The sequence below is a fragment of the Phaethon lepturus genome, unplaced genomic scaffold, assembly GCF_000687285.1.
Source record: "Phaethon lepturus isolate BGI_N335 unplaced genomic scaffold, ASM68728v1 scaffold495, whole genome shotgun sequence".
Classification (NCBI taxonomy): Eukaryota; Metazoa; Chordata; class Aves; order Phaethontiformes; family Phaethontidae; genus Phaethon; species Phaethon lepturus.
In genome coordinates this window covers 18,476-46,233 of record NW_010538125.1, presented here as the reverse complement: position 1 = coordinate 46,233, position 27,758 = coordinate 18,476, and the positions used below count along the sequence as shown (strand labels likewise).

General features: G+C 37.2%; 1 protein-coding gene across 1 annotated transcript in view; it reads left to right on the top strand.

The window, feature by feature from the left end:
• The window catches only part of PHIP (pleckstrin homology domain interacting protein), a 52,220-nt gene that overhangs the window by 11,803 nt on the left and 12,659 nt on the right, over nucleotides 1-27,758 (top strand). Inside the window, exons 7-16 of the mRNA XM_010286662.1 lie at nucleotides 10,340-10,480; nucleotides 11,327-11,403; nucleotides 12,165-12,396; nucleotides 15,607-15,726; nucleotides 19,316-19,423; nucleotides 19,821-19,945; nucleotides 20,153-20,235; nucleotides 24,745-24,856; nucleotides 25,060-25,121; nucleotides 26,606-26,761. Coding sequence (XP_010284964.1) covers nucleotides 10,340-10,480; nucleotides 11,327-11,403; nucleotides 12,165-12,396; nucleotides 15,607-15,726; nucleotides 19,316-19,423; nucleotides 19,821-19,945; nucleotides 20,153-20,235; nucleotides 24,745-24,856; nucleotides 25,060-25,121; nucleotides 26,606-26,761 — 1,216 coding nt within the window. The remainder of the gene's footprint in view (nucleotides 1-10,339; nucleotides 10,481-11,326; nucleotides 11,404-12,164; nucleotides 12,397-15,606; nucleotides 15,727-19,315; nucleotides 19,424-19,820; nucleotides 19,946-20,152; nucleotides 20,236-24,744; nucleotides 24,857-25,059; nucleotides 25,122-26,605; nucleotides 26,762-27,758) is intronic.

Sequence of the window (27,758 nt, the reverse complement as noted above, 5' to 3'; positions counted from 1 at the left end):
AATAGTCACTTGTACCTTATCTCAGTAAGAAGCATAAAATTTAACTCAATATGTTAGGCCACATAAATTTACATTCTTCTCAGTTTTAAATTTAAAAAACAGGTGTACAGGCATTTGTTTGCCTCCCCAGAATGGGGAAGCTTGTCTCTACTGATGTTTCAGTATGTTCTCAATAAACAATGGGGATTGCTTTTAGAACCTCCTAAGTGAGAAGCCCTGTGAATCTGGTCTCAGGGACCTGATTTGCTGTAAGGATTCTGACACTATTAATCAATACATGTCACTAATGTTGCCTACTGTTTGACATACTGTTCTGTGGAAAGGTTTGATTAAAACTCATCATACTTCTTATCTTTAACACATTTAAATACATCTCCAAATACAGAATTGGGGTATTTTCTCTCATGGTACCCTAATAATAGTATTGCAGTTTTGTATGGGATATTTCTAAGTCATGCTTTTTGCTGGAGCTGAAGTGCATTTTTCAGAAAAGAGGAAACCAGGATAGATGAAATAGAAGGGAATGGGTTGTGTTAAAAATGAAATTGTCATAACTGACTTAGTGTTTCATATAACTTGCAAAAAAAATTTATGCCTTTGTGCTGGTAAGAAAATGTGAGGGAAGTATATTCTATATTTACAAAAGTCATTTTCTGTCTTGTTTTTTTAGACGTTAGTTTTATCTATGCATCTTAGAAGGGCTAAAGCCCAGCTAGAACTTAATCTGGCTACTGCTGTAAAAGACAATAAAAATGTTTCTTTAAATACATTAGCAACAAAAGGAGGGCTACGGAAAATCTCCACCCTTTATTGGATATGAGGGAAACAGGGTGACAACAGATGAGGAAAAGGCTGTCGTACTTAATGCCGCCTTTGCCTCAGTCTTCAACAGAAAGACCAGTTGTTCTCTGGATACCCAGCCCCCTGACCTGGAAGACAGGGACAGGGAGCAGAATGAAGTGCTCGTAATCCAAGGGGAAATGGTTAGCAACCAGCTGTATCACTTAGACAAACAAGTCTATGGGGCCAGATGGGATCCATCCAAGGGTACTGAGGGAGCTGGCGGAAGTGCTCACCAAACCACTTTCCATGATTTATCAGCAGTTCTGCCTAACTGGGGAGGTCCCTGTTTACCGGAAGTTAGCAAATGTGATTCCTATGTACAAGAAGGGCTGGAAGGAGGATCCAGGGAAGTACAGGCCTGCCTGTCTGACCTCGGTGCTGGGGAAGCTTATGGAGCAGATCATCCTGAGTGCCATCATGCAGCATGTACAGGTGATCAGGCCCAGGCAGCATGCGTTTATGAATGGCAGGTCCTGCTTGACTAACCTGATCTCATTTTGTGACAAGGTGACCTGCCTTGGTCAGGACCAAGGGTCCCTTCACCCGTGGACGAGGGAACGGTTGTGGATGTTGTCTACCTAGACTTTAGTAAAGCCTTTGACACAGTTTCCCACAGCATTCTCCTAGAGAAACTGGCTGCTCATGGCTTGGATGGTATATTCTTCGCTGGGTAAAGAACTGGCTGAATGGCCGGGCCCAAAGAGTTGTGGTGAAGGGAGATAATTCCAGGTGGTGGCCAGTCATAAGTGGTGTTCCTCAGGGCTCAGTTCTGGGGCCAGGTCTGTTTAATATCTTTATCAATGGCCTGGACGAGGGGTTGGAGTGCATCCTCAGTAAGTTTGCAGATGACACAGAGTTGTGCGGGAGTGTTGACCTGCTTGAGGGCAGGAAGGCTCTGCAGAGGGATCTGGACATACTGGATTGATGGGCCGATACCAACTGTATGAGGTTCAGCAAGGCCAAGTGCCAGGTCCTGCACTTGGGTCACAACAACCTCATGCAATGCTACAGGCTTGGGGAAGAGTGGCTGGAAAGCTGCCTGGACGAAAAGGACCGGGTGATGCTGGTCGACAGCTGGCTGAGTAGGAGCCAGCAGTGTGCCCAGGTGGCCAAGAAGGCCAACAGCGTCCTGGCCTATATCAGAAATAGTGTGGCCAGCACAAGTAGGGAGGTGGTCATCCCTCTGTACTCTGCTCTGGTGAGGCTGCACCTTGAATCCTGTGTTCAGTTTTTGGCCCCTGACTACAAGAAAAGCATTGAGGTGGTGGAGTGTGCCCAAAGAAGGGCAATGAAGCTGATGAAGGGTCTAGAGCAGAATTCTTATGAGGAGCGGCTGAGGGAACTGGGGTGGTTTAGTCTGGAGAAGAGGAGGCTAAAGGGAGACCTTATTGTTCTCTACAACTACCTGAAAAAAGAAGGTTGTAGCGAGGTGAGTGTCGGTCCTTCTCCCAAGTAGCAAGCAGAAGGACAAGAGGAAACGACCTCAAGTTGCACCAGCAGAGGCTTAGATTGGGTGTTAGGAAAAATTTCTTCACTGCAGGTGTTGTCAAGCACTGGAACAGGCTGGCTAGGGAGGTGGTTGAGTCACCATCCCTGGAGTTATTTAAAAGATGTGTAGATGTGGTGCTGGTTTAGTGGTGGACTTGGCAGTGTTAAGTTAATGGCTGGACTTGATCATCTTAGAATAATTTAGGTTGGAAAAGACCTCTATGATTCTATGATCTCACATGCTTATCTGTGCTTTTCTAGCTACATAACCAACTGTATATTCTAATAAAGGAAGCAGATTTTAAGCAATCATAGAGGAGAACACATGCTTTGAGTTTTGTAGTACACTTATTCTAAATGAGACTATTTTACCCTTATCAAAAGCTTAGTAAAATACAGGCCTTCAAGAATGCATGCAAATTGTCCACGGAAAAGTAAAAATTACTTAGGGGGTTCAAGGTGGAAAAATAAAAAAATGAAATATTAAGACCAAGTATACAAAAGACTGTGCAGCTCTTAACTTTATGATAGAGTACCATACTTAATGCCTGTACTGTTTATTATTCACTTTCTTGGAGAGGAAGTGACCGAGACTGAAAGCAATCTGAAAATAAGTAAATTTCGGATGCTTAGTAGTGCTTCTGTAGATTTTCATAATGATGAATTCATTTTATATGCAGTAGAAAGAGTAAATTTGAGATGGCCAATTTTCTACTTGATACTAAATTTGAATGTTCAGTTTTGATTCTTTTTTCATAATTAACCAAGGTAAAACTTTGAAAAGAATTGAGATGAATACTCCCCCACCCCAAACAGTCCCCTAATAATTTTCAATTTCTTTATTAAATTTCTTAAATTTTTCTTCAGTTTCTTTCTTGTATTAAAATTGTATGCATTACTATCTTAAGAAATTTTACTGACATTTGCTAATTTCAATGCTGCAATTGCCAGCATTAAGTGTATTTGCCCAAGATAAACTGGAAAAAAAAAAAATTTGTTCACTTTATCTCCAGTTTTTGTACATATAGAGACGCAGCTCTTTGCCCCTTAGGTTTTGGAGGTGGCCATGGCAGGGCTTATAAATGAAATACCAGGACATCAGAAATCTTGGTAACTCTCATTTTTCTCTTTGGGAATAATAGAAAATGGCCCTCAGAAATTCTGATTTTAACAAAGTTATTTCTTTTCTTGAGGGGATGTGTTTTGGTGCTGAATTACAGTCTTTCTTCTGGTTTAATTAAATGATTGCACTGCTCAAGGTTTTGGGTTTTTTTTTCCCTTCAGCTATGGCCTAGTCAAAAGATCCTTCCTGATACTGTAAATTCCTACCAACTTACCCTTAAATTTCTAATTGGGTTACAGTTTTCCTAAAATATTGCTAGCACATAAAAATAACAAAATAGGCTAGTTGGTCCAGCATTTTGTTTTCAGCAATTGCTTTTATTGCATCTTTGAAACAAAGAAACTTCATATGGATGTTTCTGAAAAATCAGAGGAGAAATTTTTTTGTCTCCAAACTTCAAAGGTAGCACTAGATCCTTTTGAGCCCTGTAATTTTGTTGTGGATATTTATGCCCTTAAAAATCTTTCAGAGCAAAAGCCAGCTTGGGAAAACCTTCAGTTTCATATATTTAGCCAGAGAAGAATGTGTCCTTCATTTATCTCGGTCCTTGGAGGGTCTGTGATCTGCATTCTGATGCCCAGAATGTGAAGGAGAGAGAACTTGGTAAATCCTTTAGTCACTTCCCACCGTCATCCTAAGGAAATACAGCAAAAAGCAGACAGTCATGGTCTCTGCACTTGAGTATGTCAGTAAATTTTCCATGTAGAAATTCTTGCTGAGTTCAGTCACACTTTCAGAATATTTAAAAAGATCCTGTAAGCTTTAAGAAGGGTGCTTTTCCATGGCATCTTAGGACAAAAAAGTCGTATACTTCTATAGTTTATTCTTCGTTAAATGTGTCTCTTCCAGGATTCAGGTTGTTAAGTACATTAATTCAAATCCCTTGAGATAAATCTCAGAGGGATTCGAAAATGAGTAGGTATCAGATGGGCTTTAAATAAGTAAATTTGCAAGAAGAAAAGGGTGCTTGATCCCAAGTGACTTGAGTCTCCCGATTATATGAACTGCTCAGATTTTAGCAATTTTTGTTGTTGCTTATGGTTAGCATGAGCAATGCTTTTGCTCAGTAGTGTCTGAACAGTAGGAATGGTGAATTGGAATTGTAATCTTCTGTAGTGTCCGTAATAAAATCAAAAAAACACCTGGGAAGAGAAGCAAGACTGCACTCCAGAAACTGTCTTGTGATATTTTTACAGTTTTTGAAATAAAAATCAGTAACTTAATTATAGCAGCTCTTCTGTTGCTCTTCTTTACAATGACTATGTGCCTTTAAATAAAAGCTCTGTTAGGTTGAACATAGAACTCAAAAGCACTGTGTACAGCTTCCTTTTCCTTGAGTGCATGCAGTAGGTTTTGATACTGATACCTTCTACTTTATGTTAGAGTAGTATTGTGAGACTACAGTCCTTTTTGTTGCATAGTGAATTCTTAAGGGCTTAATGAGAGAATTTATGATCTAGAAGAGATGGGGAGCACATTAAACAAAATGCAGTGGAAAACATTGTCTTCTAGTAATCTGTAGAACTAAGAATTACAGTGTCAAGAATTCTGGGAAGTGTGTTGTTCTACAGTAGTGTCACCTGGTCTGGGAACAGAGTAAACAGGGCTTGTATGAAAACTTTATCCTCATATTCAAATCAAATTGTATTCATACCAGTAGGAAATAACTAATTTTTATATCAATTTTTGAAAATTATCAGTTCCATTCATACAATAATGATAAAATTCATTCTGTTCCCTACTAACTGAATGAAGTCAAAAATACAAAAGTAAAATGAAAAGGAGGGCAGGAACAAATGTTAGTGTTTTAGATTACAAGCTAAAGTGTAGGTCAGTAAGGAAGATAACAGAGCAGCTGTAATTACTTCTTGAGGAGATTCCAAAGTCCTATTACTAATTTTTATTCCAGGGTCATTATGGGCTATGTTAAAAGTAGTACAGAATTATGGCTCAGTCTTTGTTCTTTAACAATATCTGCAACTTCCATGGAAGTTACATTAAGCATTCTGATATTTAAAGTTAGAAAACCCACATTTCTTTGACACAGGTCATACTGAGAAGTAGTTATGTGATTGCTTCAGGGACTAATGGAGTTCTGTGAGAGAACCTAAAAGCTTGGGTATTTTGACCTGAATAGTATTTGGTATCACTGATCTGAATGTCGAATGAAGAACTCAGTTTGACTTTCAAAATCATTGGTGATGAATAAGGTTTTCTCTGATAGTTACTAAACAAAATACTTTTGAAAAAAGCCAATAACAAACAAAACCCCTTAATGACAGAGGATAAACTGTGGCATTGGAATTTTTGCATTTTCAATGTGGAACTGTGTTTCGAATTATATCTTTTTTTCAGGAGCATTCCAAAGATGAGAAGTAAGACAAATAACATGCTTAGATAAATATTCCCAGTCCAAGTAATTAGAGTATTAGTTTATTAAACTGCTGGGATTACAGAGCATTTTAATAAATATTAAAAAGCATGAAATTTCTGTATGCTGCAGGGTTGATGTGGTGTGTGTCCTAGTTTAAAAAAAAAAAAAATCAATGAAGACAAAAATGGAAATATTTCTAATTACTATTAAGTGGAAATTGTAAGCAGAAATTTCAAAGAATTAAGATTGGAGATTATTATAGATGGACAAAAGTAAGCATAGACCTTTATGGTGACAGGTGCAAATGACTATTGTAAACTAACAAACTGGTGAGGAGAAATGTGTGCGTTGTTTTGCTGAAGGTAGTTCAGCTGTGTTCCTCAAAAGTAGTTATTTTTCCGCTTAAATGTTGTTTAGACATCACTTCCAGGTAAATCAGCAAGATGTTAAGATGAAAATAATTTAAAACCTGAGAGACTAGCACTTAGTGTCTGTTATCTCCACTGCTTTTGGAACGGTTCTCACCGATTTCTTACATGTATGTGATGTGGTAAGAGTAAAAAACTGAGTAATTACAAGCACTCATCCAGCCTTGAGGAGAATATGGAAAGATGCTCTTTAGTCAAAGAGAAAATGAGAGGACAAGAGGCAGTGGGCACAAACCACAGAAACAAAGGACGTTTTGCTTGGGTGTAAGGAAGCACTTCACTGTGAAGGTGACTTGAGCACTGGCACTGCTCAGAGAGGCTGTGGAGTCTCCAACCTTGGAGATAATCAGAAGTTGGATATGGTCCTGGGCAAGTGGCTCTAGGTGGCCCTGCTTGAGCAGGGGGGTTGGACAAGATGATACCCAGAGGTTCCTTCCAACCTCAACCATTCTGTGAAATAAAAACTGCTTTGTGCACTAACAGCTTGGGGGATTTGTTGTATTTATCATCTGGGGAGAACTTGTGGTCACTGAAGAATGTTAAACTTGGACAAAGGTATATATTAATGACCTTAGTAATGCAAAAGTATCCCTTTCCAGAAAAATGAGAACTGAAATTCAGTACGGACAAATTTAAGTTCAGAGATAAATGTTGCTTTGAATAACTTAAATAGTACACCTAGTCAAGAATGAAAACAGTTATGTAGGCTACTTGGCAAACTGACTTTTTTCAGCCTAACATTTCAAATGTAATGTTGTGAAAAGCATATGCAGACAAAAAAGCTGAAGTTTCCATTCTTTGTCTTAAAGAGGCTGTGAGCATCTGTTTAATGTTGGGGTTCAGATACTGGACATATGCTTGTGCCCTGCCCCTTCTTAACTTTCTAATAGAAGCTAATCCCTGTTGTTTTAAGGAAAGAGGAACCATTTTCAGCTAAAGAATAGATACTGCTGGTGAAGAAATACTATGAAATTGCTACAGCCAAAGCTTTCCAAAATTGCTGCCAGCCCTGTTACGAAAGCACAGCGCAGCTATGCTTCCTGGTGGAGTCAGGGTCTTAAGGACAGCAACATGCAGTGGTCCAAGTTGTCAGGACACCACTGAGTTTCTACTGTATCTTTCACGAATGGTGTTACAAAGAGCCTCAGCAGTGTCCAGATGACATGTTTGTATCTGTCCCTCTCAAATACAGGAAATACCACCATTTGTGTTTTGCAGAAAAATGTTCTGACAGCAACGTAACTTCTAATATATCTATAGATGTGCTCTGATACTGACTGGAAGCCTTGGATATGATACAAGATACTTGTCAGCATATATGACTGTTCATCAAAGTTTATTTAGAGGGAGAAAGTGATGACTGAACCTCAAATTGTGGGTTATCTTGGCTTTGTTTCGAAGCCTCCCATTAGAGTTGAGAGTCCAATTTCAAGCTCTTTCTTTAGGATATATGTTCAGAGGAGGGGAAAAAAAAAAGACCATCAGCTGTGTTTCCTCAGTTGTTGTTGAAAATGTTGGTGATGCATTCCATTTTGTCAGAAAAATCTGGTAATACTTCATCTTTTTAGTCAAACCTTCACACTCAACCCCACCCTTCCCCCAAATAAATAAAGATCTGCCTGACCTGCAGCTTCTCATCAGATTTTGGCAAAGCTATGTTGAATAGGAGTGATTAAAATACATTTTTTGGCAAGGTGTAGAAGATATATACCTTATGGTTCCTTTTCTGGTCCCTGCTTGAGCAGTGGGGTTGGACAAGGTGACATCCAGTCCATTCCAACTTCAGCCATTCTGTCATTCACAGATAACCACTTCTGGTTTGTTTTTGGTTTTTTTGGCCATTCTTGTTTTGGCACTGCGTCTTTCCTAAAGAAGTTTGTTATCCTTTCGTGTCACCGTGGCCCAATATTTATACGGTTATGTTACTTGGTTCCAATAAAGAGTGATTGAGGGTGGGGAGTCTGGGGGTGTTTTTTCCCCTCAAGCGTTGAACTGCCAAAAGAGAAGAACTGTTTCCAAAACCAAAGAGAGTAATGCAAAGCACTTCAGTTTTCCGGGGATCCGTAGTTCTAGTATAAGTAGGGAAAAAGCTGTATTTATAATAACCATTTGAGAAATCTCACCTCTGAATGAAAATGGGGATTTAACTTTTTAGGTCGTCTGTTTCTAGAGAGAAGACAGGCTGTAATGTAGCTTCTGCAAAATATGTCCTTACTATTGTAAAGGATACTTGACTAATTTGTTTCATTGGGCTTACGTGATTCCATTTCTGTTGTCCATGCTTCCTGATCCTGTGTTTCATGATGCTAGGAGCCAGATGGGCTTTATAAAAAAACCCTCTTAATTCAGTAGCAGAAGCACGTTGCTGTAATGCTGGCTTTTGTGATCTCTCTGCTTTGGCAATGAATCTTGAGAGTTTGACGAGAAGCAAGCAGCAACAGAAGGCTCAGGAACAGAAGGCTGTGTGATGGGCTCAGCCAGTAGCCTTAGGGTGACCTTGAAGCTGTGCTGGAGCTGGTCAGAGCAGCTTGAGAAGATCTGTTATGGGCTGCCAATTTGAATTTGAAGGAATGCCCCAGGTCTCAAGAGTCTTGGGCAGTGTTAAAATGCTGGTTGCTGAGCAATCCCATTAGAAGGTCTCCGGTAGATGTGCTGTCAGTGGTAGCTTCCCCAGCTGAATTCAGTGGACAGAACAACAGAAACACAGTGCCAACTGGATAGAGCAGTTTCGTGTTGGTCCTATGTGCTTTGGTGAATACTGTAACACAATAGTATGGGTTGGCGTGCTGGCCTACCCTACGGAACTGTTACAGTCACGCCTGAAAAAGGTGTGTGTCTTTTAACAGGGAGGATAGGAGAAAAGCTCTGGCTACCGGAATTCTGCATTTTAAGGAAAATTGTGGCTAAGGACAAACAAATCTTAGCTACTGCTGCTTAGCCAAATGTTAGCATGGTTTTCACCAAACAGTGTTTTGTTTTTTTTCCTCAATGGGAAAATTTAACCTCATGAATCAACTTCCATCATACATGACAGTAAAGACTTTCTCTTTTTTACAAAAGAAGAAAATCCAAGAGGAATAGGTACAAGCAGGCTGCCCTATAAGGCTGATAATATTAGTACCTTTCTGTGATTTGCTCCAGCTCTGTTTTCTTCATCTCTGGGCCTGTTTTTTCAATGATATCAACACCTACTATATTACATATCTTTATGGAAGAAGGAGAGTACTGGGGAAGTGTACCTCCTGTTGTGGCATCTGGGAATGTGTCCAGAAACTATTTCATTGGGTCTGAGCTAGGATGAAGTTCAAATATGCATACAAAAAAAATTAGCATAAAACTCTTGAAATGAGATCATGGCTCTTGATTTTTTTGCTGGGGGTTGGGGACTAGTACACCTGTGTTGAGAGCAAGTGTTTGCATCATGTGTATTCTACAGGAGGAAGGAAATCTCTTTATGCAGCAGTGTGAAGTGTTTCTTAATTACAGCCTTATTTCATTTTCTAAGCTTCATAAGAACTCAGATTCTTTCCAACTGACTCATTCATTTGAACTCTTCCATGCACCATCTTGCCATTTAAAGGCCTTTACTTGGTAACAATCATCTCTGTATGCTAAGGGATGTATTACTGTATGACTATCTCTTCTAATAGATCTGACTCCCGAGTTGCAAAATAACATACTCTGGTGTTCTCTGTAAGAGTCCCTTTCCTCTGATGGTGATTTTTAGAGTAATTTTGAGCTGTTACAAGCTCTTAGCCTATCAGTAGTTAACCAATGTGTACCTTGTAGAGAATGAAAAGTTTTAATAAGTCAAGATCAGAATTTTCTATTATATCTTTTTATTATTTCCAGAATGTGCTGAACTGCTTGGTGCTTGCATATTCAACTGTGCACGTGCAGTGTTTTCTTGAGCAGCTCTTTAGTTTTGGACTTGTGGCCTGTTTTGAATTTTGTGATGTTGAAACTTGTATTTTTTTGCTACTGCAACAGTTGCTTCCTGGAGTACTATTATTAAAGAAAATGCTATGTATTAATAAAATGTATACTCAAAAATTAAAAATTTTAACTTTTGTATCTTCACAGAACCATTCTCATGATCATTTACTAGACACTAATGACTCAAGAAAACAGCAAGCTAATCAGCACAACTACCGTACAAGATATGCAGTAGAAGAAACTGCAAGGCCTGCTGAAGAGTTAGAAAATGGACACAGTTCCTCAGATGTAAGATCCTTATTCATGAAGCAATCATGTATTTCATTTCTACTCATTAAGCTCCTACTTCAGCTAATTAAACATTGTTTCTAATGGAAACTCAGGTTGCGTTTTTCATTGTGCATTTTCTTTTACCTCTTTTAAAAATTGACGAATCAGGTTTTCACATGCTGTTGTATGTATTTAGTTTTGACTACAAAGTAATTGACAAAAGGGAGAAATGCTCCTTTGTAAGGGCATTTTGCAAAGTATATGTGTGCAGTGTTAAATCTTGCCTTTATTTGTGAACCTAATCAGTATGGCCTATATGGCCTATCAGTATGGTTACTGGCTGTAGGTGGCCCTGCTTGAACAGGGAGATCGGATAATTGGACCTCCAGAGGTCCCTTCCAGCCTCAACCATTCTGTGCTTCTGTAGCTGCAGTGGAGAAATGAGTAATAAGAGTATGTAAGGTTTGTACGGGGTTTTTGTTTGATACTGATTGAAAAAATGTAGAAATACTACATTAAAAAGAGCTGGAAGTAATTTTCAAAAGGCAAGCTAGCCTTTTTAAAGAGAGATGGAGAAGCACTTGGGTCTCCACTGACTATATGTTAAAAAAATGTTGCTCTACACTGTGCATCTCTCCAAGCATAGATATTTTCTTACTACTTTTAATTAAGTCCATTAAAGTAAAGTAAGTATCTGCAAACTAAAGTGCCTTTTTAATGACACAAAGCTTTTATAATGCTATAAGTTTATAGCACACATAAAGCCTAGAAGAGTCTTAGTCATATTGTCATGTATTATAACTTTTTGGAGATCTAAAGAAAACTCTTTTTTTTTTTTTCTCCTGGCCCTTCTCACCTTGCTAGGAAGGAGAAGTAGTTGTTGCCAGTGGTGGAACATCAGAAGATGACGAAAGAGCATGGCACAGTGATGGCAGTTCTAGGTAAGTGACAGTATACCTTACAGAGACAGTCCTCCTGACAAATTTTAAATAAACTTCTCTGTAAACAGTTAATTAGTAGTAACTAAAACTTGTGCACATTTAGAAGAAAAGATGAGAAAGAACTTAAAACTTGCAGGATTTCATTTTCAGCTATATAACTAAAACTTAGGGAAGGTTTCATCCTTGTTTGCCAAAAGTAGAATAGTTTCTGATTGGTTTTGCAGGAGGGTTATTCTTTGCAGGCACACACATGCTTCGGGCATGTGGTAGCCATTTCCTATGACTGTCAGTCTGAGATGTGTGACTGCCTCTGCTCACCCCTGGTTTGAAATTAGAGAGCAAAGATTGAGGTAGCTTCAACCCATCCTTCGTTTCTTCTTTAGCAGATTTATTTTTTTTTTTAACTTTTGTTCAAAGCTATTCAAAACCAGAAGTCCTGAGAACAAGATCCAGACTTCAACATGTGTCATCTTGAAATGACCAAGTGAACAGTGGATTTACTTGTAGTGATGCTAGAAGTTAAGCTGCTTACAAGACTGAACAATCTCAAGGCTTTTGGTTTACTACCATTTAAATTGTAGATAGAATATAGGGCTGTAGGCACTGTTTTTAACTGTTAAAATATTGTGATTATCTAGAATGTTAACTATATTCTTGTATTGGGTTGTATTCTATAATCCAGTGCACTCTGAATTGCTTTTTAACTTTTGGTTTTTTGTTTTTGGTTTTTTTTTTTTTCTTCTTTGGCATATCATACATAGTGACTACTCTAGTGATTATTCTGACTGGACAGCAGATGCAGGAATCAATCTGCAACCACCAAAGAAAATTCCTAAAATTAAGACAAAGAAAGCAGAAAGTAGTTCAGAGGATGAAGAAGGACCTGAAAAACAAAAGAAGCAAATTAAAAAGGAAAGGAAAAAAGGGATTGAAGAGAAAGATGGACCATCGACATCACCAAAGAAGAGGAAACCCAAAGAGAGAAAACAAAAGGTTAGATGTTCTTTTTATATTACAGGATGCTCACTCCTGTCTTAGAAAGAATTAGATGAATGATTAGTTATATACATAACTTAATATTGTCTAATTTGAAAGCATATCATGACTTTTACTAGTAATAAATGATAATTACTGACTCTTGTAAGTCAAATGATAGATTACTGTAATGATACACTTTCTAAATATGATGCATGTCACTTAAGAAGCATTTTTAATGTCTTTAACACCATCTTTTCTCAGACCAGAAACTTCCCTTATGTGGATGTATTGAGTATTGATGGCTTTTTTCACCTGTACTGACTGTCTTCCTGCTTAATTGCAACTTCTTTTACGTTTGCACAATCATGTCAATTTTTTGCTATCAATTTCACAATGTATATTTGCCTTATGGTTGCCACTATACTTCCATCAAAGGGAGTTTCTCTTGATCACAGTTTTATTTTTGTCTTTTTGTTTTGTTTGCTTTCTGATACAACCATGCCATTCCAGTTTATATCAGTACATGGAAATTATTAGTGACTTCTGTTATTTTCAGTGTGATGTGTTTTGGGGGGGGGCTTGTTTTTTTTTTAGTCAACTGTTAGATCAGAAAACTTGGGTTCTTCATTCTTTCTTTACAGAGACCAGAAGTAATCTATCTGGTAGATACTAATTGCTTTTGTAAGCTCATAGCTTCTATTTTTGTAATACCCAAGGAAACCAACTGTATCGTCTAAGTAACAGCATAACTGTATTTTGTTTATTTATGAGATTAGGAGTCCTTAGCATTCCTTAAGATCATTATTTCAGCATTTTGTCCCTCATTAGAAAGTAGACTGATAAAACAGCTGTTTTAATATGCAGGCTGGCATAGTATCAGCTTTACTGTGAACCTTTGGTAAGACATGCAGGATGTTAGGTGGTAGTCTTTACTCTTTGATTAGGCTACTTGTTTGTTGTATGCAGTTGTTGGTTGTAGTGTCAATACTAATAGTATCCTGGTATTTACACAGTCTGAAACCAGAAGAAGGTGTGAGATCAGGAAAATAAATTAGGTACTGGTTTTTGGGGGTGTTTTTAGTGGTTGAAAGCTCTACTTTAGCTTTTTATCATAAAATATAATACTGTTTGACAGCCTAGTATTTCTTCTCAGATTAAAGCTGAATTGAGTGCTTTGGGAATCTTGCATCCATTTTGTTCCCTGTTACCGTGATGCAGGAGGTCTTTGATTCCAGAAATATCGGACTTAGATATTTCAGATTTTTAAAGATGACCTGGTCTGTTCTTGAATCACGAGAAAAGATCAGGCTAGAAGGAATATCAGAAAATCATCCCTCTTCCCTCTGCCCCTAGGTAGGATTAATTATACCTGACATTCCTGATAGATGTTTGTCTTTGAAGTTTCTTGTGGTAGAGATTCTACCTCCTTACTGGGCAGAGAGCTCACAGTCCTTACTGGTAGAAAGGTCTTCCTGTTTCCTGAACCTGAATCAAAATTGGGGCTTTCCATTGAGGAAGGAAGTTTAGACCATCTTTGTAGCCAGACACAGAAACTTAGGAATTAAGAAAGGAGTAGAGGAGGAATGTTATTCTTCTCTATTAATGCATAGACTGTCGAGATACTGAATAGTCCTTACATTTCTAATCCCTCTTTGCCAAAAATCAATCTAAAAAATGATATAGCAGTGAAGAAGGGCAAGAAAGGAGCACCCAGAAAGATCAAAGGGTACAGAATATTTTTTCTTTGGGGCAGACACAAAAGAGGCTGATTCTTAGAAGGGAGAGAGTCTGGAGGAGATGATAAAGCTTTTATAAAACTATGAATGGTTTAGAAATGAATAAATGCAGAATGATTTCTTTCCTTACTTTGTTACAGTGAGATGTACCACACAGTGACACAGATATGAAGCTCCAAGAGCCCTTTCCCCATTCAGCCCCTACCCCCTGAAAGCAAACAAAAAACCCAAACCACCTGAACATGTAATCAGGCTGTGGAACTTAGTAATAAGGGATTTAGTAGAGTTTCAGAAATGATTACACAAATTCACTGGGACTAGTCTCTTCCTGATGATGAACTGTGATGGCCTGAGTTCAGGCTTGGCGTCCAGAGGATTTTAAACTGATTATTTTTGTGTGAAGTTACAATAAGGGAAGATTTCCTGTTTAAAGGCTACTTCTTATTACTTTCCTATAATTACCAATGAGCTAGACAGACTTCGCTCTCATCGGTTTTTCACGAGACAGACCTGCTTGAACCTGAACGTCCACATGGTGCTTCTATGTCAGTGATTAATGTAATGTACTGTTTTGATTTTTTTTGTTTGTTTGTTTTTAACTGTGCGTATGACTTTTCCTGTGGTATACACCAATGCTCCAGTGGTACACTCAAAGCAGGTCCCATCCTGGTGAAACCACAATTGAATTTGTTACAGTGGGGTTAACACTTGGAGTATCCTGCTTGCAGCCTGAGGATGCAGGATCAGTGGCTCTACGGAGTGGGTTTCTGTTCAACCATCCAGGGTTGCTTTCTATACGTGCATGAGATGCTGTTAATTTCAAAGCAGCTTTGCTTGGGTGGTTGTACAGAATCCTGCTTTTTCTGGCCTATTAGGTATAGACATGCAGTGTGCACTTAGGACTAGCAACTGCAGTGAGCTTTGTTTCTTACAGATGAATGTTGTGGACATAAAATCTGGAAATGCAGTTCCACAGCACATTGTATAAATATGCAAGTAGGTAACATGGATGTGTCCAATCCAGGTCATTTCCACATGCTTTACCTCTGTTTATTAATCTTCCTTTTCATCTCGTGGGGTTTCTTAATTGGAGGCAGCTGTATAGTTGTAGTGTTTTATGGGCCAAGGCAGCTGTGAGTTTGGTTAAGGAGAATGGCATATTTCAATTTTATCTTTTTGGGTATGTGACATAGTTACTTGGAGTGTTAATAAATTCAGTCTTTGTTAGAAGACACCCCCCCCCGCCCCAACCTCAAAAAAACACCCCCCAACCTAAAAACTCATTTTTTAAAGAATCTTAATGTTTTTTGGTCTCGGTGTTACTGTAAGCAGTTAAGTAATGTTTATCTTCACACTGGCAATAATTTCCTTTTTACATTAAGTATACTTAAAGAAATTGTAGTTGATTTTAATAAAACACTTCCCAAAATTCAAGGATTACCCAGATGTTAGTTTATTCATATTAATCTTCTGAGTGCATTTTCTTCAGAGGCTGGCCGTAGGAGTTCTGACAGAAAACGGTTTGACACTGGAAGAATGGCTGCCTTCAGCATGGATTACAGACACTGTTCCTCGTCGGTGCCCATTTGTGCCACAGATGGGGGATGAGGTATTGTAGTTTTTTCCCCTCTGTGTTCTTGTTTCTTTCAGCTTGTTTTGGCCTTTTTATTTTCATCTGTGCATTTTTTCCAGAGACTTAATACCATTTATTGTCAGAGTATTTTGGATTTTCTTCAAAACATTCTTTGATCTGGCTAAAACTTGCTTTCACTTCCTTTAGTCTTTCCCATACTTAAAAAATAACTCTGCACACTGTTGGCTTTGACTTTTTTAAATTCCATGTTGTTGCAGTAAATTCATTCTTGTACTATGTTCAGTGTGTTATATGACACATATATACAACCTGTGTGAGATGCTTTATCTAGTGAAACAAGTCCTTAGTTGTAGAGCATCTTGTGTGCTGAAGATTAGCTAAGAAATGAAATATGAATTTAAGTTGTTTGGAAAACTTCAGTTAGGGACTTGAAGTAAAAACCAAGAATTAAACCTTTGCGGGGAAGGTGGGGTTTTTCTGTGGTGTTACTTTTTAAAGTTCATTTATTCTGAAGAAAATCTCTGATATTGTTCTTTTCACTTGTGTTTCTGATACCAGAAAACTTCTACTGGTCTCTTATAACAGAAGATGACAAGAGAAGCTTTGTATATATGCATTTTATATGAACTAGACTGTAAACACTTCGTAAACGTGGCCCAGGTGTCTCAAAATGCAGTAGCAAAAGGACACACATCTGTTTTCTACTTTAAAATACATAGCATGTGAACATTACAGTGAACTGTATGAATAAGTTGTATCCGATAGAAGGCTATCTTGAAAACTAGAGCCTGTGCGTGTTTCCTAAAATCCCCTCAGGTTAAAATAAGAGGAAGTAGCTGGCTTATGCTGTAATGTGTAGCATGTTGGCTTTTCAGGGAGCGGCGCATTTCTGAGGTACTAACAGAGTTCTTGTATAGTTCACACCTTCAGAGTGCAGTTGGAGAAATACTGATGTGGTGGCAAAGTTGATTAACTTTGGTCTTGAGCTAGAGCTGTTTGTAGGTACCACCTCAGAAACAAAATTAGGAGAAGTTGCATGTGCAAGCAGTTTTGTTTTTACTGGATCACTTCACTGATGCAGTTCACAGCACAGCTATGCAAAAAGTACATCGGCATTGCTAGTGAGTGAGGGAAGGAGCAGTTTAAGTCAAGAATTGCAACTGGAGAAAATGCTTATGTGTTTATACCCTCCAGCAAGCATGTTTTGAAGACTGTGCTATTCAAAAGATCAAGTCCAAATAAATATTTTTGGTGCCTGATACCATCTGGATACAGTGAAGTGGCCAAGGATTTATCTGTTCTATATTGCCCAGGAGACTTTAACATCATATCAGTTTAGTAAGATGTGCTGAACCACTTGTGCAGTGTGTACTAGGAATATCTAAGTAGGCTGCATTCTTTTGCTGAAAAATGTTTTATATTGGTGAACATGAAATTTCCTGTCCTGTGCCTAGAAAGTAAGAGTAGTTGCACCAATGGAGAGTACATTTGTAATCAAGCTGCTGTCTAAAATTCCATCTCTGATACTTGCCCTCCCCAGATTTAAGTTGTTAAAAGAAGCTGTTCACGTAGAAAGTTACTTTTGAGATCCACAGAAATAAAAGATCAGTTTAATTGGAGAAATACGATGAGAAGAGGTCGCGTATGGCCTTTGAACATTTTGGTGGATGGTTGGTGTATTTCGTAAGATTTGGGAGGAGAGATACTTCAGATTCATTCTCTTACAGCTGCACAAACAAGTAGGAAAAAATAGTAGTGCTATATTTAGTTAAGACTCAGTGCATAAGAATAGCACATACCATCCCTTTTTCCCTTTCTGAATACTACCGTTTACAGATCTGTCATGTGTCTTGAGAAACAGTGGAAACACACCAGAGATGGGACTGGAATTTCCTGGTCTGATTATCAAAATACAATTCATATTCATTGGAGTATTCTGCCATTAACACAATAAAGAACAGTTTTGCCTGGGTACTACAACAAACATGTGGAAGCAAGAATTTATCAAGATTAAAAATATAATTTCCCGGGAAAAGGCATAAATTCTTTTTTCCACACATATCTTTCTAATTTGTTCTTCTGACGGAAGATGTAATGATTAGAGCCATTTACAAAATAAAAATGTTTCACTTCTGTGTACAGTGGGTTGCCTTTATGTAGAGGTTTAGCAGAAACAGTAAGTGTAGGAGAAATTCTTTGTAGCCTGTGCCACTAAGTGGATTTTTTTGTTTTGATTCACTGGAAGGTATGGGAAACAATTCTCACAGTCTTGACAGTGTAATTAAATTGGCATTATTTTAGATCTGTCTCGCAGTAGCCTCTGTTCCTTTTACTGCCAGTTAGATTCTAACAGTGTATAGGAGATTCTCACTGCTTTCATGCCATCTGCAACTACTGTGCAGTTTTTCCTTATGAGGACATTGTGCATGTCAAATACTCTGAAAAACAAGAGTTTAAAAAAACTGTGATGCTGAGTCCTTTGTTTCAAAAAAAAAAAAGATTGCCATGTGACATGAAGAAAGTTCAGTAACTGTTAATGTAGAAACTGGACAGACTCCTGTTTGTACTCTTTTATGATACAACAGTTCTGGAAAGTGTGTAGAAAATACAGTGTGTTTATTTGTATAACTGTATTTTAAAACTTACTGAGCGCTTTTCACTTGTGCTTTTTTTTTTGTTGTTGTGTTAGACTTTTACATTTAAGCTATTGTTCCTTCATCCTACTTGATGGAAGTCCCATGTTCATGGGATGTTCATGGCTTGGGGCACTTCTAGAGGAGTTCTTATCTGGAATGCATTTGTACCTGGAATACAGCTGTTTTATCAGATATTTGTTCTAATTAGTTTGAGGAACCTCTATTTCACATTTCAGATCTATTCCTTGAATATATGTTTAAGGTTTTAAGCTTACTACTTCATTACAGTGATGGTTTATAACAAAAACATTCATTCACATGGTATCATATACAACCGAATCAAAGTAAAACTAATAGACTCTGGATGTCTGAATTGTGGAAATCTATAGTGGAAGGATTTCAAAATTTTTAACACATTCTTAAAATGCCTACTTTCAGTTTGTTCCTGTCTTTGTTAGGCTGTTTGTTCGGTAGTATGGAAGCGAACACCAAAATTTTACCTGAACAATAAGCAGCTGAATTTTCCTTCTAGAATATATTTCTTGTTCAAAAAAGATATGACTAGCCAGATAGTGAATCTAGTGATACTTGATTGTATCTTAGGGCTGTCCTACAGTGATGAATAACCAGGTGGATTAGTGGAATTCATGTTCCTGTTATTGAATTGTTCTGTAGTGCGGTGATAAATGGGTGTTTTTGTTACTGCTTTTGTTTTGGTCTCACGTGTAATTTAGGATATTTTGCTCATAGGGAAAATGGTGTTCTAAATCTTCCCTACTTTTTCTGTAAATATTTCTATGATACCTGCTTCAATTGTTCACCACTTAATTTTTTGAGAACCTGTGCCTTTTGCAGGAAAACTGAGCAGAAAAAAGTTGATAAAAAGTACACACAATGTATGGCAGTGATGTGCTAGCATTTCAACTCCTCAAAGTCTTTCATAGATAACTGTCACATTTCACTTTTAGGTCTACTATTTCCGACAAGGTCATGAAGCATATGTTGTAATGGCTAAGAAGAACAAAATATATAGTATTAATCCCAAGAAACAACCATGGCATAAAATGGAATTACGGGTATGACTTGTTTCTTATTTATGTTTGGTATCTTAATATAAAAAGAAGTTTGGCAATTAACAAAAAAGATTGATACAGATGATGTTGTGCTTTTAATATTTTAAGATAATGGGGAACAGTTAACTTAAATAGTCAGATGAAATCAGACCTTAAACTGTACTACTTTTTGCATCTGCTTGAGCAGATGAGGTGGTTACACATCATAGCAAAATACTTTTCATACAAGTTATATTGTGGAGATAATAGTTTGCTTTGGAAGGCTGAATTTCAGATACTTGGTTTTGACATGTTCTGGCAGAAATCTCATCTTTGCAGTATACCCATATTTTCATGTTTCAGAAAGTTACTATTTTCATCTTGACTGCAGTGGTGCTACATAACATTTTGTTTATTCCAGGAGCAAGAACTGATGAAAATTGTTGGGATTAAGTATGAAGTGGGATTGCCTACTCTCTGCTGTCTTAAACTAGCTTTTCTTGACCCTGATACGGGTAAACTAACTGGAGGATCATTTACCATGAAGTAAGGAACGCAATATTATATTCATATAGGGGGCTTTCGGGGGGGGGACGGGGGGGGGGCATAAAGTTAAGAGATACCTTTAATGTTGTGACTTGAGCTTTTGCTTTTGAAGTGTTGAATTCAAAGTGGATTTTTTTTAATGTAATTGCTTAACTTTATGCTTTTGCTGTTTCATTGCTTAATAGTTGTGTATTTTATGGCAATTAGGTACCATGATATGCCGGATGTCATAGATTTCCTAGTTTTGAGGCAGCAATTTGATGATGCAAAACATAGGCGATGGAATATAGGTGAGTTGCATGGGGAGTTTTTTTGTGTGGCTTTTTTTGTTTGTTTTTCAAAATGTGTACCTATTTTTCATGGTAACTTACTAAAAAGTAGGTTATGGTAAAAAAATCCTAATACTGTGTTGAAATCTGAGAATAAACTGTCCGTATTTGGATGTGGGGTCCTACTTTGTCCTTGACTGAAACTACAGCAAGCAAACAAAATACTGAAGCTGATCTTTTAAAAGAAAGTGCAAAGAAAATCTCAGTTGTGTGTTTGCAGAGAGGAATTAAGAATACCGTTCATAAATACGGTGTTTATTGATAACTGATAACATACTGTACTCTTTTTTTGGATCGAAGACCCTGCTACAGCTGCATTGCTACTAGAATTTTTTTTTTTCCCCCCACTTCTGGAATTTCTGCTGGAAATATGGAAACATATTCTCTACCATGTAGAATTTATGATCTCTAGATTATACAACAAAAGTGCCCTTCCTATCTCTTTATACTTGTTTGAATTATGTCCTAAACCCCATACAGTTTAGGTTCACTGAAGTGTATATAATTCACTGCTGTGTGATGTGGGGATGTTTTTGATTCGTTTTACTTTACCCATGCTTAGTTATTTAAAAGTCTTGGATAATGGAGAATGTCTATGACAGGCACATCCTCCGGTCAGATCTATTTCCTAGTCACCTATTCCGTATGACAACAAAGATGACCTTTCAACAATGAAATCTAACTAGAGGGAGAGAAAGCTGCATTATGACAAAATGATGCTCTAAGGTGGTGATTTCTTCAGGAGGTCAGGAAATACGTATGTTCTCATTCATAGGAACAGCCTTAGATTGTCCCTGAAACTTAAAAGATTAAGCAAGTATTACTGGTTCTTCAGAGTTCAGGATGAACTCTGTTCCCCTAAGAGAGAAATTTGTATATGATACCATGTTTACTGAATTCTAGGCACTGTTAGGTCCTTTCTAGTGTCTCAGTATATTCTGTGAAGTGACATGCTCCTGAAAGTGAAAAGGTAGCCTGCCTTTGTTTTTTTTAAAGCGGGTCTTAATGTTAAACACATTTTTTTGTAAAGTAGCAGTGATTAACTGTACCAACTCAATTCCTGTGTTCTTCCATTCAGGAGGCGTGGCTAGCTTGTACACAGCTGACTTGGCAGCATTTCTTGCTACTTCAGGCAAAGCATCATATAGGAGAATTCTAATGCAAGAACATGATGGTGTATCTGATTGCCTGTGTAGAAACAAGTGATAGGACACATGTTTCTCCAAATATGCTGCCTTCTTTAGTCCGTAATTTGCTGTTTTCAAAGTGCTGTCCTCTCCTAAGTTCATTGTAGCTAAGTAACCTGAAGAAGTGGTGCAACTGGATGTTAAAAGCTCTTTTTTTGTTGTTTTTTCTTACCTGACTTTTCTGCCAGGAAAGATAATTCATCTCTTGTCCTTTGATGTACATCATGATATCCTTGCTTAGGATGTGTGCCTTAACAGTAGATGTATAAATTAAATGATGCCATATTAGTAAGTTTCCTATCATCTCATACTTTACATTATGTTGTCTGAAAACACAGCTAGTCTTCAGTTCTGTGGGGAATTTGGTAAAGACTCTAGGCTTGTGATTCAATAGGAAATGTAAACCTTGATTTCTTCTTTAGAGATCATTTCAGTTTAAAGATCCCTTAAGAGACAAGATTGGTCGACATCTACTAATAATGTCACCTAGCTTTGCTCTTTCCTGGTGGTTATGGATCTGTGGTCTTGCCCTCCTCTGCCATTCCATAGAGGTTTTCCCACAAGATGACAGAAGCAGTAGAATAATGACTGCTGTACCTTGTATGTGAACAGCCTAGCCAGAAGTCATCTGTCAGCCATTGTGATAGAAATCCGGGAGTAGAGGAGGGACTTTGAAACGTTACCCTTGCCGCTCTCAAGACTATGAGCACAGTTACCATCTCCTTCCTGCATGAGCAACTGTATTTCTAGAAACTTGCAGTGTGGAAAGAATCAGTGTTACACAAAAAGTACGGAGAAGTGCCAGAACTGTTTGTCAAGCCTTCAATGTAAATAATGTGAGCTTCAGGCCAGTAGTGTCTAATACCAGCTTGTAGCTCTGACAAGTGTGTGTGAGAGTTCATACTTCAGTTCCTCTTTTGGGTGGCAAAAATAGTGGTAAAATAGTCTCCATCTTTGAGACTCTATGAAATGCTGAAGCAGAAACAGAAAAGACACTGCTGTTAAAACTGTTACAGCTCCTCCAGGAGTCTTCCAGAGTGCTATTGTGCTCTCTACATGGATGCTTTGGATATTGTACTAGTGTGTGCTTATGTACTTGGAACAAATTGTGTGGTTTTGTTGCAGTGTGGAATACAATATAAAAATGTTCCTTGAAAGTAGATCATATTTTCCCCCAGCATAAGGAGAAATGCCTTAGAGCTGTACATGAAACTGTTCTGAGTATTTAACCATGTGGATCTGAAATCCCCAAGATTGATTTGACATGCTCAACTGTTCTGAACTTTCACCATAACTCTTCTTCAAAAACTGATACTTGTTTCTTGTCATGCGGTGACTGGTTTGTCTGTGTAGGACTACTGATACTATCTTTTCTTAGTCCGCTATGTTTTCTGGCACTTAGCCTACAAATCAGTATTTTTATAGCTACTATTTGGAGAGTCACTGGATGTAAAATTTTCTGGCTGCACTTTAAGTCATTAAAACAATGGTCATTTAACCAATAACAGTCCTTGGTGTTTTGGTGGGTTTTGTTGTTTGGTTTTTGTTTGTTTCGGGGAAGAAGATACGCTTATCTATGATACTTATATTTTTAAATATTAAATGTATATTAATGTATGAATCCTTTCAGATTCATGCAACTTAAAAACTTTGAAGTGTCAGGTTCTCATTCCTACCCAGATTCTATTTATGCATATCTTTGTCTTACTGTAGTTTTAAGTACAAGATCAATACTTGGCCTAAAAGCTATTCCAGTAGCTTTTAGCTGCATGTTGTTAGATGGGTGTGCATATCTGTCTCCTTGCATAGCAGCTACTTTAAGTTAAACATACAGTTCATATTTTCATCAAGCTAACATTATCTCATGATACACAGTTCTGGAAAATTATGCTAAATCCTTCTTCTAATAAGGATTTTTGGTCTGCTGTCCGCATAGATGAGGTAACACAGAGGACGTTGGAAAAATAGTGATTCAAGAGATTGTTCTGCAGGCCTTTTCAATCATGTTGTTTTCTGCTTTTGCATTCTGTCCATAGGAATGCTGCGGCTCTTGAGAAAGTGGAAGTGGCTGCCAGTATACACTCCTTTAAGTGGTTTTGATCTGCTTAATGTTCAGCTCCATAAAGGCATTCACAGTTGTACCTACACACATTTCTTTGTAAAACTGATCACAAGGGAATGCTATATTGGGAGACTGTACTTTAAGAGCTCTTCAGAATAATTTATTCCTTTAAAACAAAGCATCATCCCTTATTTACGTTTTTGATCTTGCATTTCAGATATTTCTGGTATATGTGGTTCTATTACATTCATCACAATTAGGACTATTAGTGGAAGCATTGTAATCATCCTAGAATTACTTGCAATCTATTAAAATAAAAAAAAAACCTGCAGTAAAGAAAGCAGAACATTTTTGCGAATATAACTTCCTGTTAATTCAGATAACTGCAGCAAGCATTTGAGCAAAATGTGGATGTACTGAAATAGAGCAAACATTGCAGCAGTTGAGAAAGTGTGTGTATATGCAAATCCCATGAAAACAAAAATGTGCAATTCTTGGAATTTCAGACTTAAAATTTGTTCTTGTATTGAGCAAACCAAATAGTTCACTAAAAATTGTTTCTAAATTCTGTGGCACGTGTTACAGAAAATGTTAGAGTTTATCATGGTGTGTAATACACATTCTCATGTGTAATTCTTTTTAATAATGCTTCTGACCTTTTTTCTCAGCTGGGCGAATGCTTTACAGTAGTGAAACCATTTCAAGTCATAATAAATTATTTTGCTAACCTTTTGAAGAAGCTTTAATGAATTTTATTCTCTTACCAGTCGGATTGCCTGCACATTAAAGGAAATGAACTTTTGAGTTACATTTGGGTAGCTGAAAAAGCACCCTGAAGCAGAAACTAAGGAGGAGGAGCTTAACAGCATGTAAAATATTCCGCGTACAAAAGTGTCACAGTGCTCAGTTATTTTAAGATAGCATGTAGTATTCAATGCAAGTAGTTTTGAGTCTTACAGCATTGAAATCTCTTACTTTTTATATCAAGTTAAGAAATAAATTAATATATAAAGAATATGTAGATAGATTTGCAAATCATTAATTTTTTTAATGCCATATTCTCTTTCATTTTGGTTTAAAGGCAGTCTTCAGAAATAATTTAATTTTTTTAAAAAAAAAACAATATGACTCCTGTTTGCCTGTTGATGCCAGAAGTGTTAAGAGGATTTCTGTATTCAAGGTCAAGCCAAAAGGACCTAAAAACTTTGTGTTCTTTCCTAGGTGATCGTTTCAGGTCAGTGATAGATGATGCTTGGTGGTTTGGAACAATTGAAAGCCAGGAACCTCTTCAGCCTGATTACCCTGATAGCTTATTTCAGTGCTACAATGTCTGGTTAGCAAATTTATCTTCAATCTTTTATTTTAATTAGTTATTTCATTTGAAGTACTGACTGACCAACTTGCTTCAGTCATGCATCTCGCTGTACCAGTTTATTATAATACTCTGTGGTATAGAAATAAATTATGTTGCAAACATTAAATAACTATATTGTTGAAGCAATATTAGTAGATAATTTAAATGTGGTTATTTTTAAGCTGGGACAATGGTGATACTGAGAAGATGAGCCCTTGGGACATGGAGCTGATACCAAGTAATGGTATGGTACATTAATAATATAATTTTCTTTAAGAGTGTATTTAAAGAAAAAAAAAAAGGAAGTTGTATGATTTTACCTAAACCCTGTTTCTCTTGGGGAGTAGGGGGAAGGCCCACAAACCAGTTGCATTTGAAGAACATCCTTAAATCAATTACTAAACTAAAAGAGAATCCAGATTAATGAACCGCGAAAAAACATACAGCCATACTTAGGCAAACTAAGTGTATGTTGGAAATAGAAATGTTACGAAAACTTCTAACAGATGATGTACAGTTAAAGTTAACCTTTTGTACAGTTAGGGAGACTTAAAGATAAACCTGTGCCTTATATCAGCTTTGAGGAGACTGGCTGCTCTGAGACCTGCCAGCATGCCTGCAGACTTTCAGTGCATTGAAGACACAACATACGCCTGTGACATAGTTTGATAATAGGATTTGCTCCCTGTCTGGCCCAGCATGTGTGGCAGATAGACATGCTGCAGAGTAGACAGTTGAGAATGTAGTATTTCTTCTTTCCTTACTTAGCTTTTTTTTAATTAAGATTTCATAAAAGTCTGGTTAGAAAGTTAAGTAAAAATCAGCATTTTTCCTTCTGTTTTCTAGGAAACGTTTGACAGTATTGTCACTCAAAAGTAACATATGAGTAACCATAAATAATTCTTAATTCTTTTCAGTTGTGAATGTGTTCATTTCAACTTTTCATTTTGGTTCAATCCTCCTTTTAATGGGTACCTCTTCATCATCAGTAAAATACAGAAGTTAGAGTGATGACTAAAGCAATTAAAATAGGCAGATAAACAAACCTGAACTTGATTTTTTTTTTTTTTTTGCTGTATCCACAAATACTGACTTTTGTTACTCTTTTTTTTTTTTTTTTGAGGAGCACTTTGCACCATACTCTGAAAATCTGCTGTTACATTATGAATTGTCAAAGTTGGGTAGGCCCTCAAGAATGCTAGGGTGGTGGCACTTTTAATTGGCTTTCTCAAGAGCTCTGGTTTTAGCATTTGACCTCACAAGACTGTGACAAGGTGGAACCACTACAGTTCCAAATGTTTTAGTGTCAACATCAAAGTCATTATCTTAAACTCCATCTGAAAATCATCGTCCATTCATTACAGAAATCATTACCAAGAATTTTGAGGTTTAAAAAAAGCAACTCCCAAACCAAAACACAAACTTTAACTGTGATAAAGGAGTGTCTTACCTGGTTCTAAAATAAATTCTATAATTAGCTATTCAGAAGAGGAAAAATCTTTTTTCATGGAGGACTTTATACCAAACTGCATTGTAAGGATTTAAATTTAACATACAACAATATATGGAAAGGATATTGGATGCATACAGAATGTCTTTGAGCAAATCAAGAACCGTGCATTTGTTTTGGGTTGGTAAAATGACGTTAGATATCTTTTAATTGTATGTATAGGTATTACACAAGATACAAAGATATATGTTTTATTTAGTTCTCATGTTACATTCTAGCTGTATTTCCAGAAGAACTGGGAACTAGTGTTCCTTTAACAGATGATGAGCGTAGAACGCTGCTCTACAAACCTCTGGATGGAGAGTGGGGTTCCAGGACCCGAGATGAGGAGTGCGACAGAATTATTGCAGGGATAAACCAACTCATGACTCTAGGTAAATCCTGAGTAATGTGGGAGATGTTTCTGTGTTACATTTTTCAGGCTATGTTTGTGTACTTCTGAAATTACCAAAAATGAATGTGATAAAATACACCTTTTTACCTCTTAACTGGAACAAAGCTTCCTCATTGCAAATTTTTAATTTTTTTCATATAGTGAGTACATACAACAGCTAAATTTTCTCCTGTTTTCAAAGGTAACTCACTTTTTGGTAGATAATTTGACATGTCATACGGGTTTGGGTTTTACATGCTAAAAACAAGTACTTTTTTTTTTTTTACCTGAACTATCAATTTCTTGTTGGGGTTAAAATTGCAAACTTTATGATGAACAGAATATTAACTATAGTGCAGGCAGATAGGAAAAAAGAAGTCTTACATACTTCGAGAATGGATACCTATGTGTAGATTTCCCTTGTGTTAGCCTTTTCTCATGCCCATTTTCTAGCCCACATTGCCTTAGTTGTGCAAAACGTTGAGGAAAAAGCAAAATGTTGAGGATAAATCAATTGATTAACTTATGAAAAGCCGCTATTTGGTTGTAGAGCAATTACTCTTTCCAGGCAGCTTCTGAAAAGGTAATTGGTAAAGCATTTAACACCACTCCAACACTTATATCGTCAAAAATGGGTGTCTGAGATGGAGATCCATCAGTGAAATACAGGTTGAATCATAAGTCTTGTATGTTTTATGATGAGCAAACTCTGTTAAGTCGGCAGTCTTAGGTTTTTGGTAACAGTGGTCAAAAGTAAATATATAAGTTGTCACGTAATTTTTTTGTAACTCATTTTTAAGTGCTTGAGGCAAGGTAAGATGCTCATGTTTCAAAAAAGCCAAAACCCTCTTAACTCTTGAAATACTTCTGATGTCTAAATGTTGCACATTACTACTTCTGTGGTGTCATACTGCATAAGAAGCTTCCCTTTGCTTCCAAAAGAAAGGAAATATCCATACAGTGCACTAATCCAAAGTACAGAATTACATTTAAAAAAC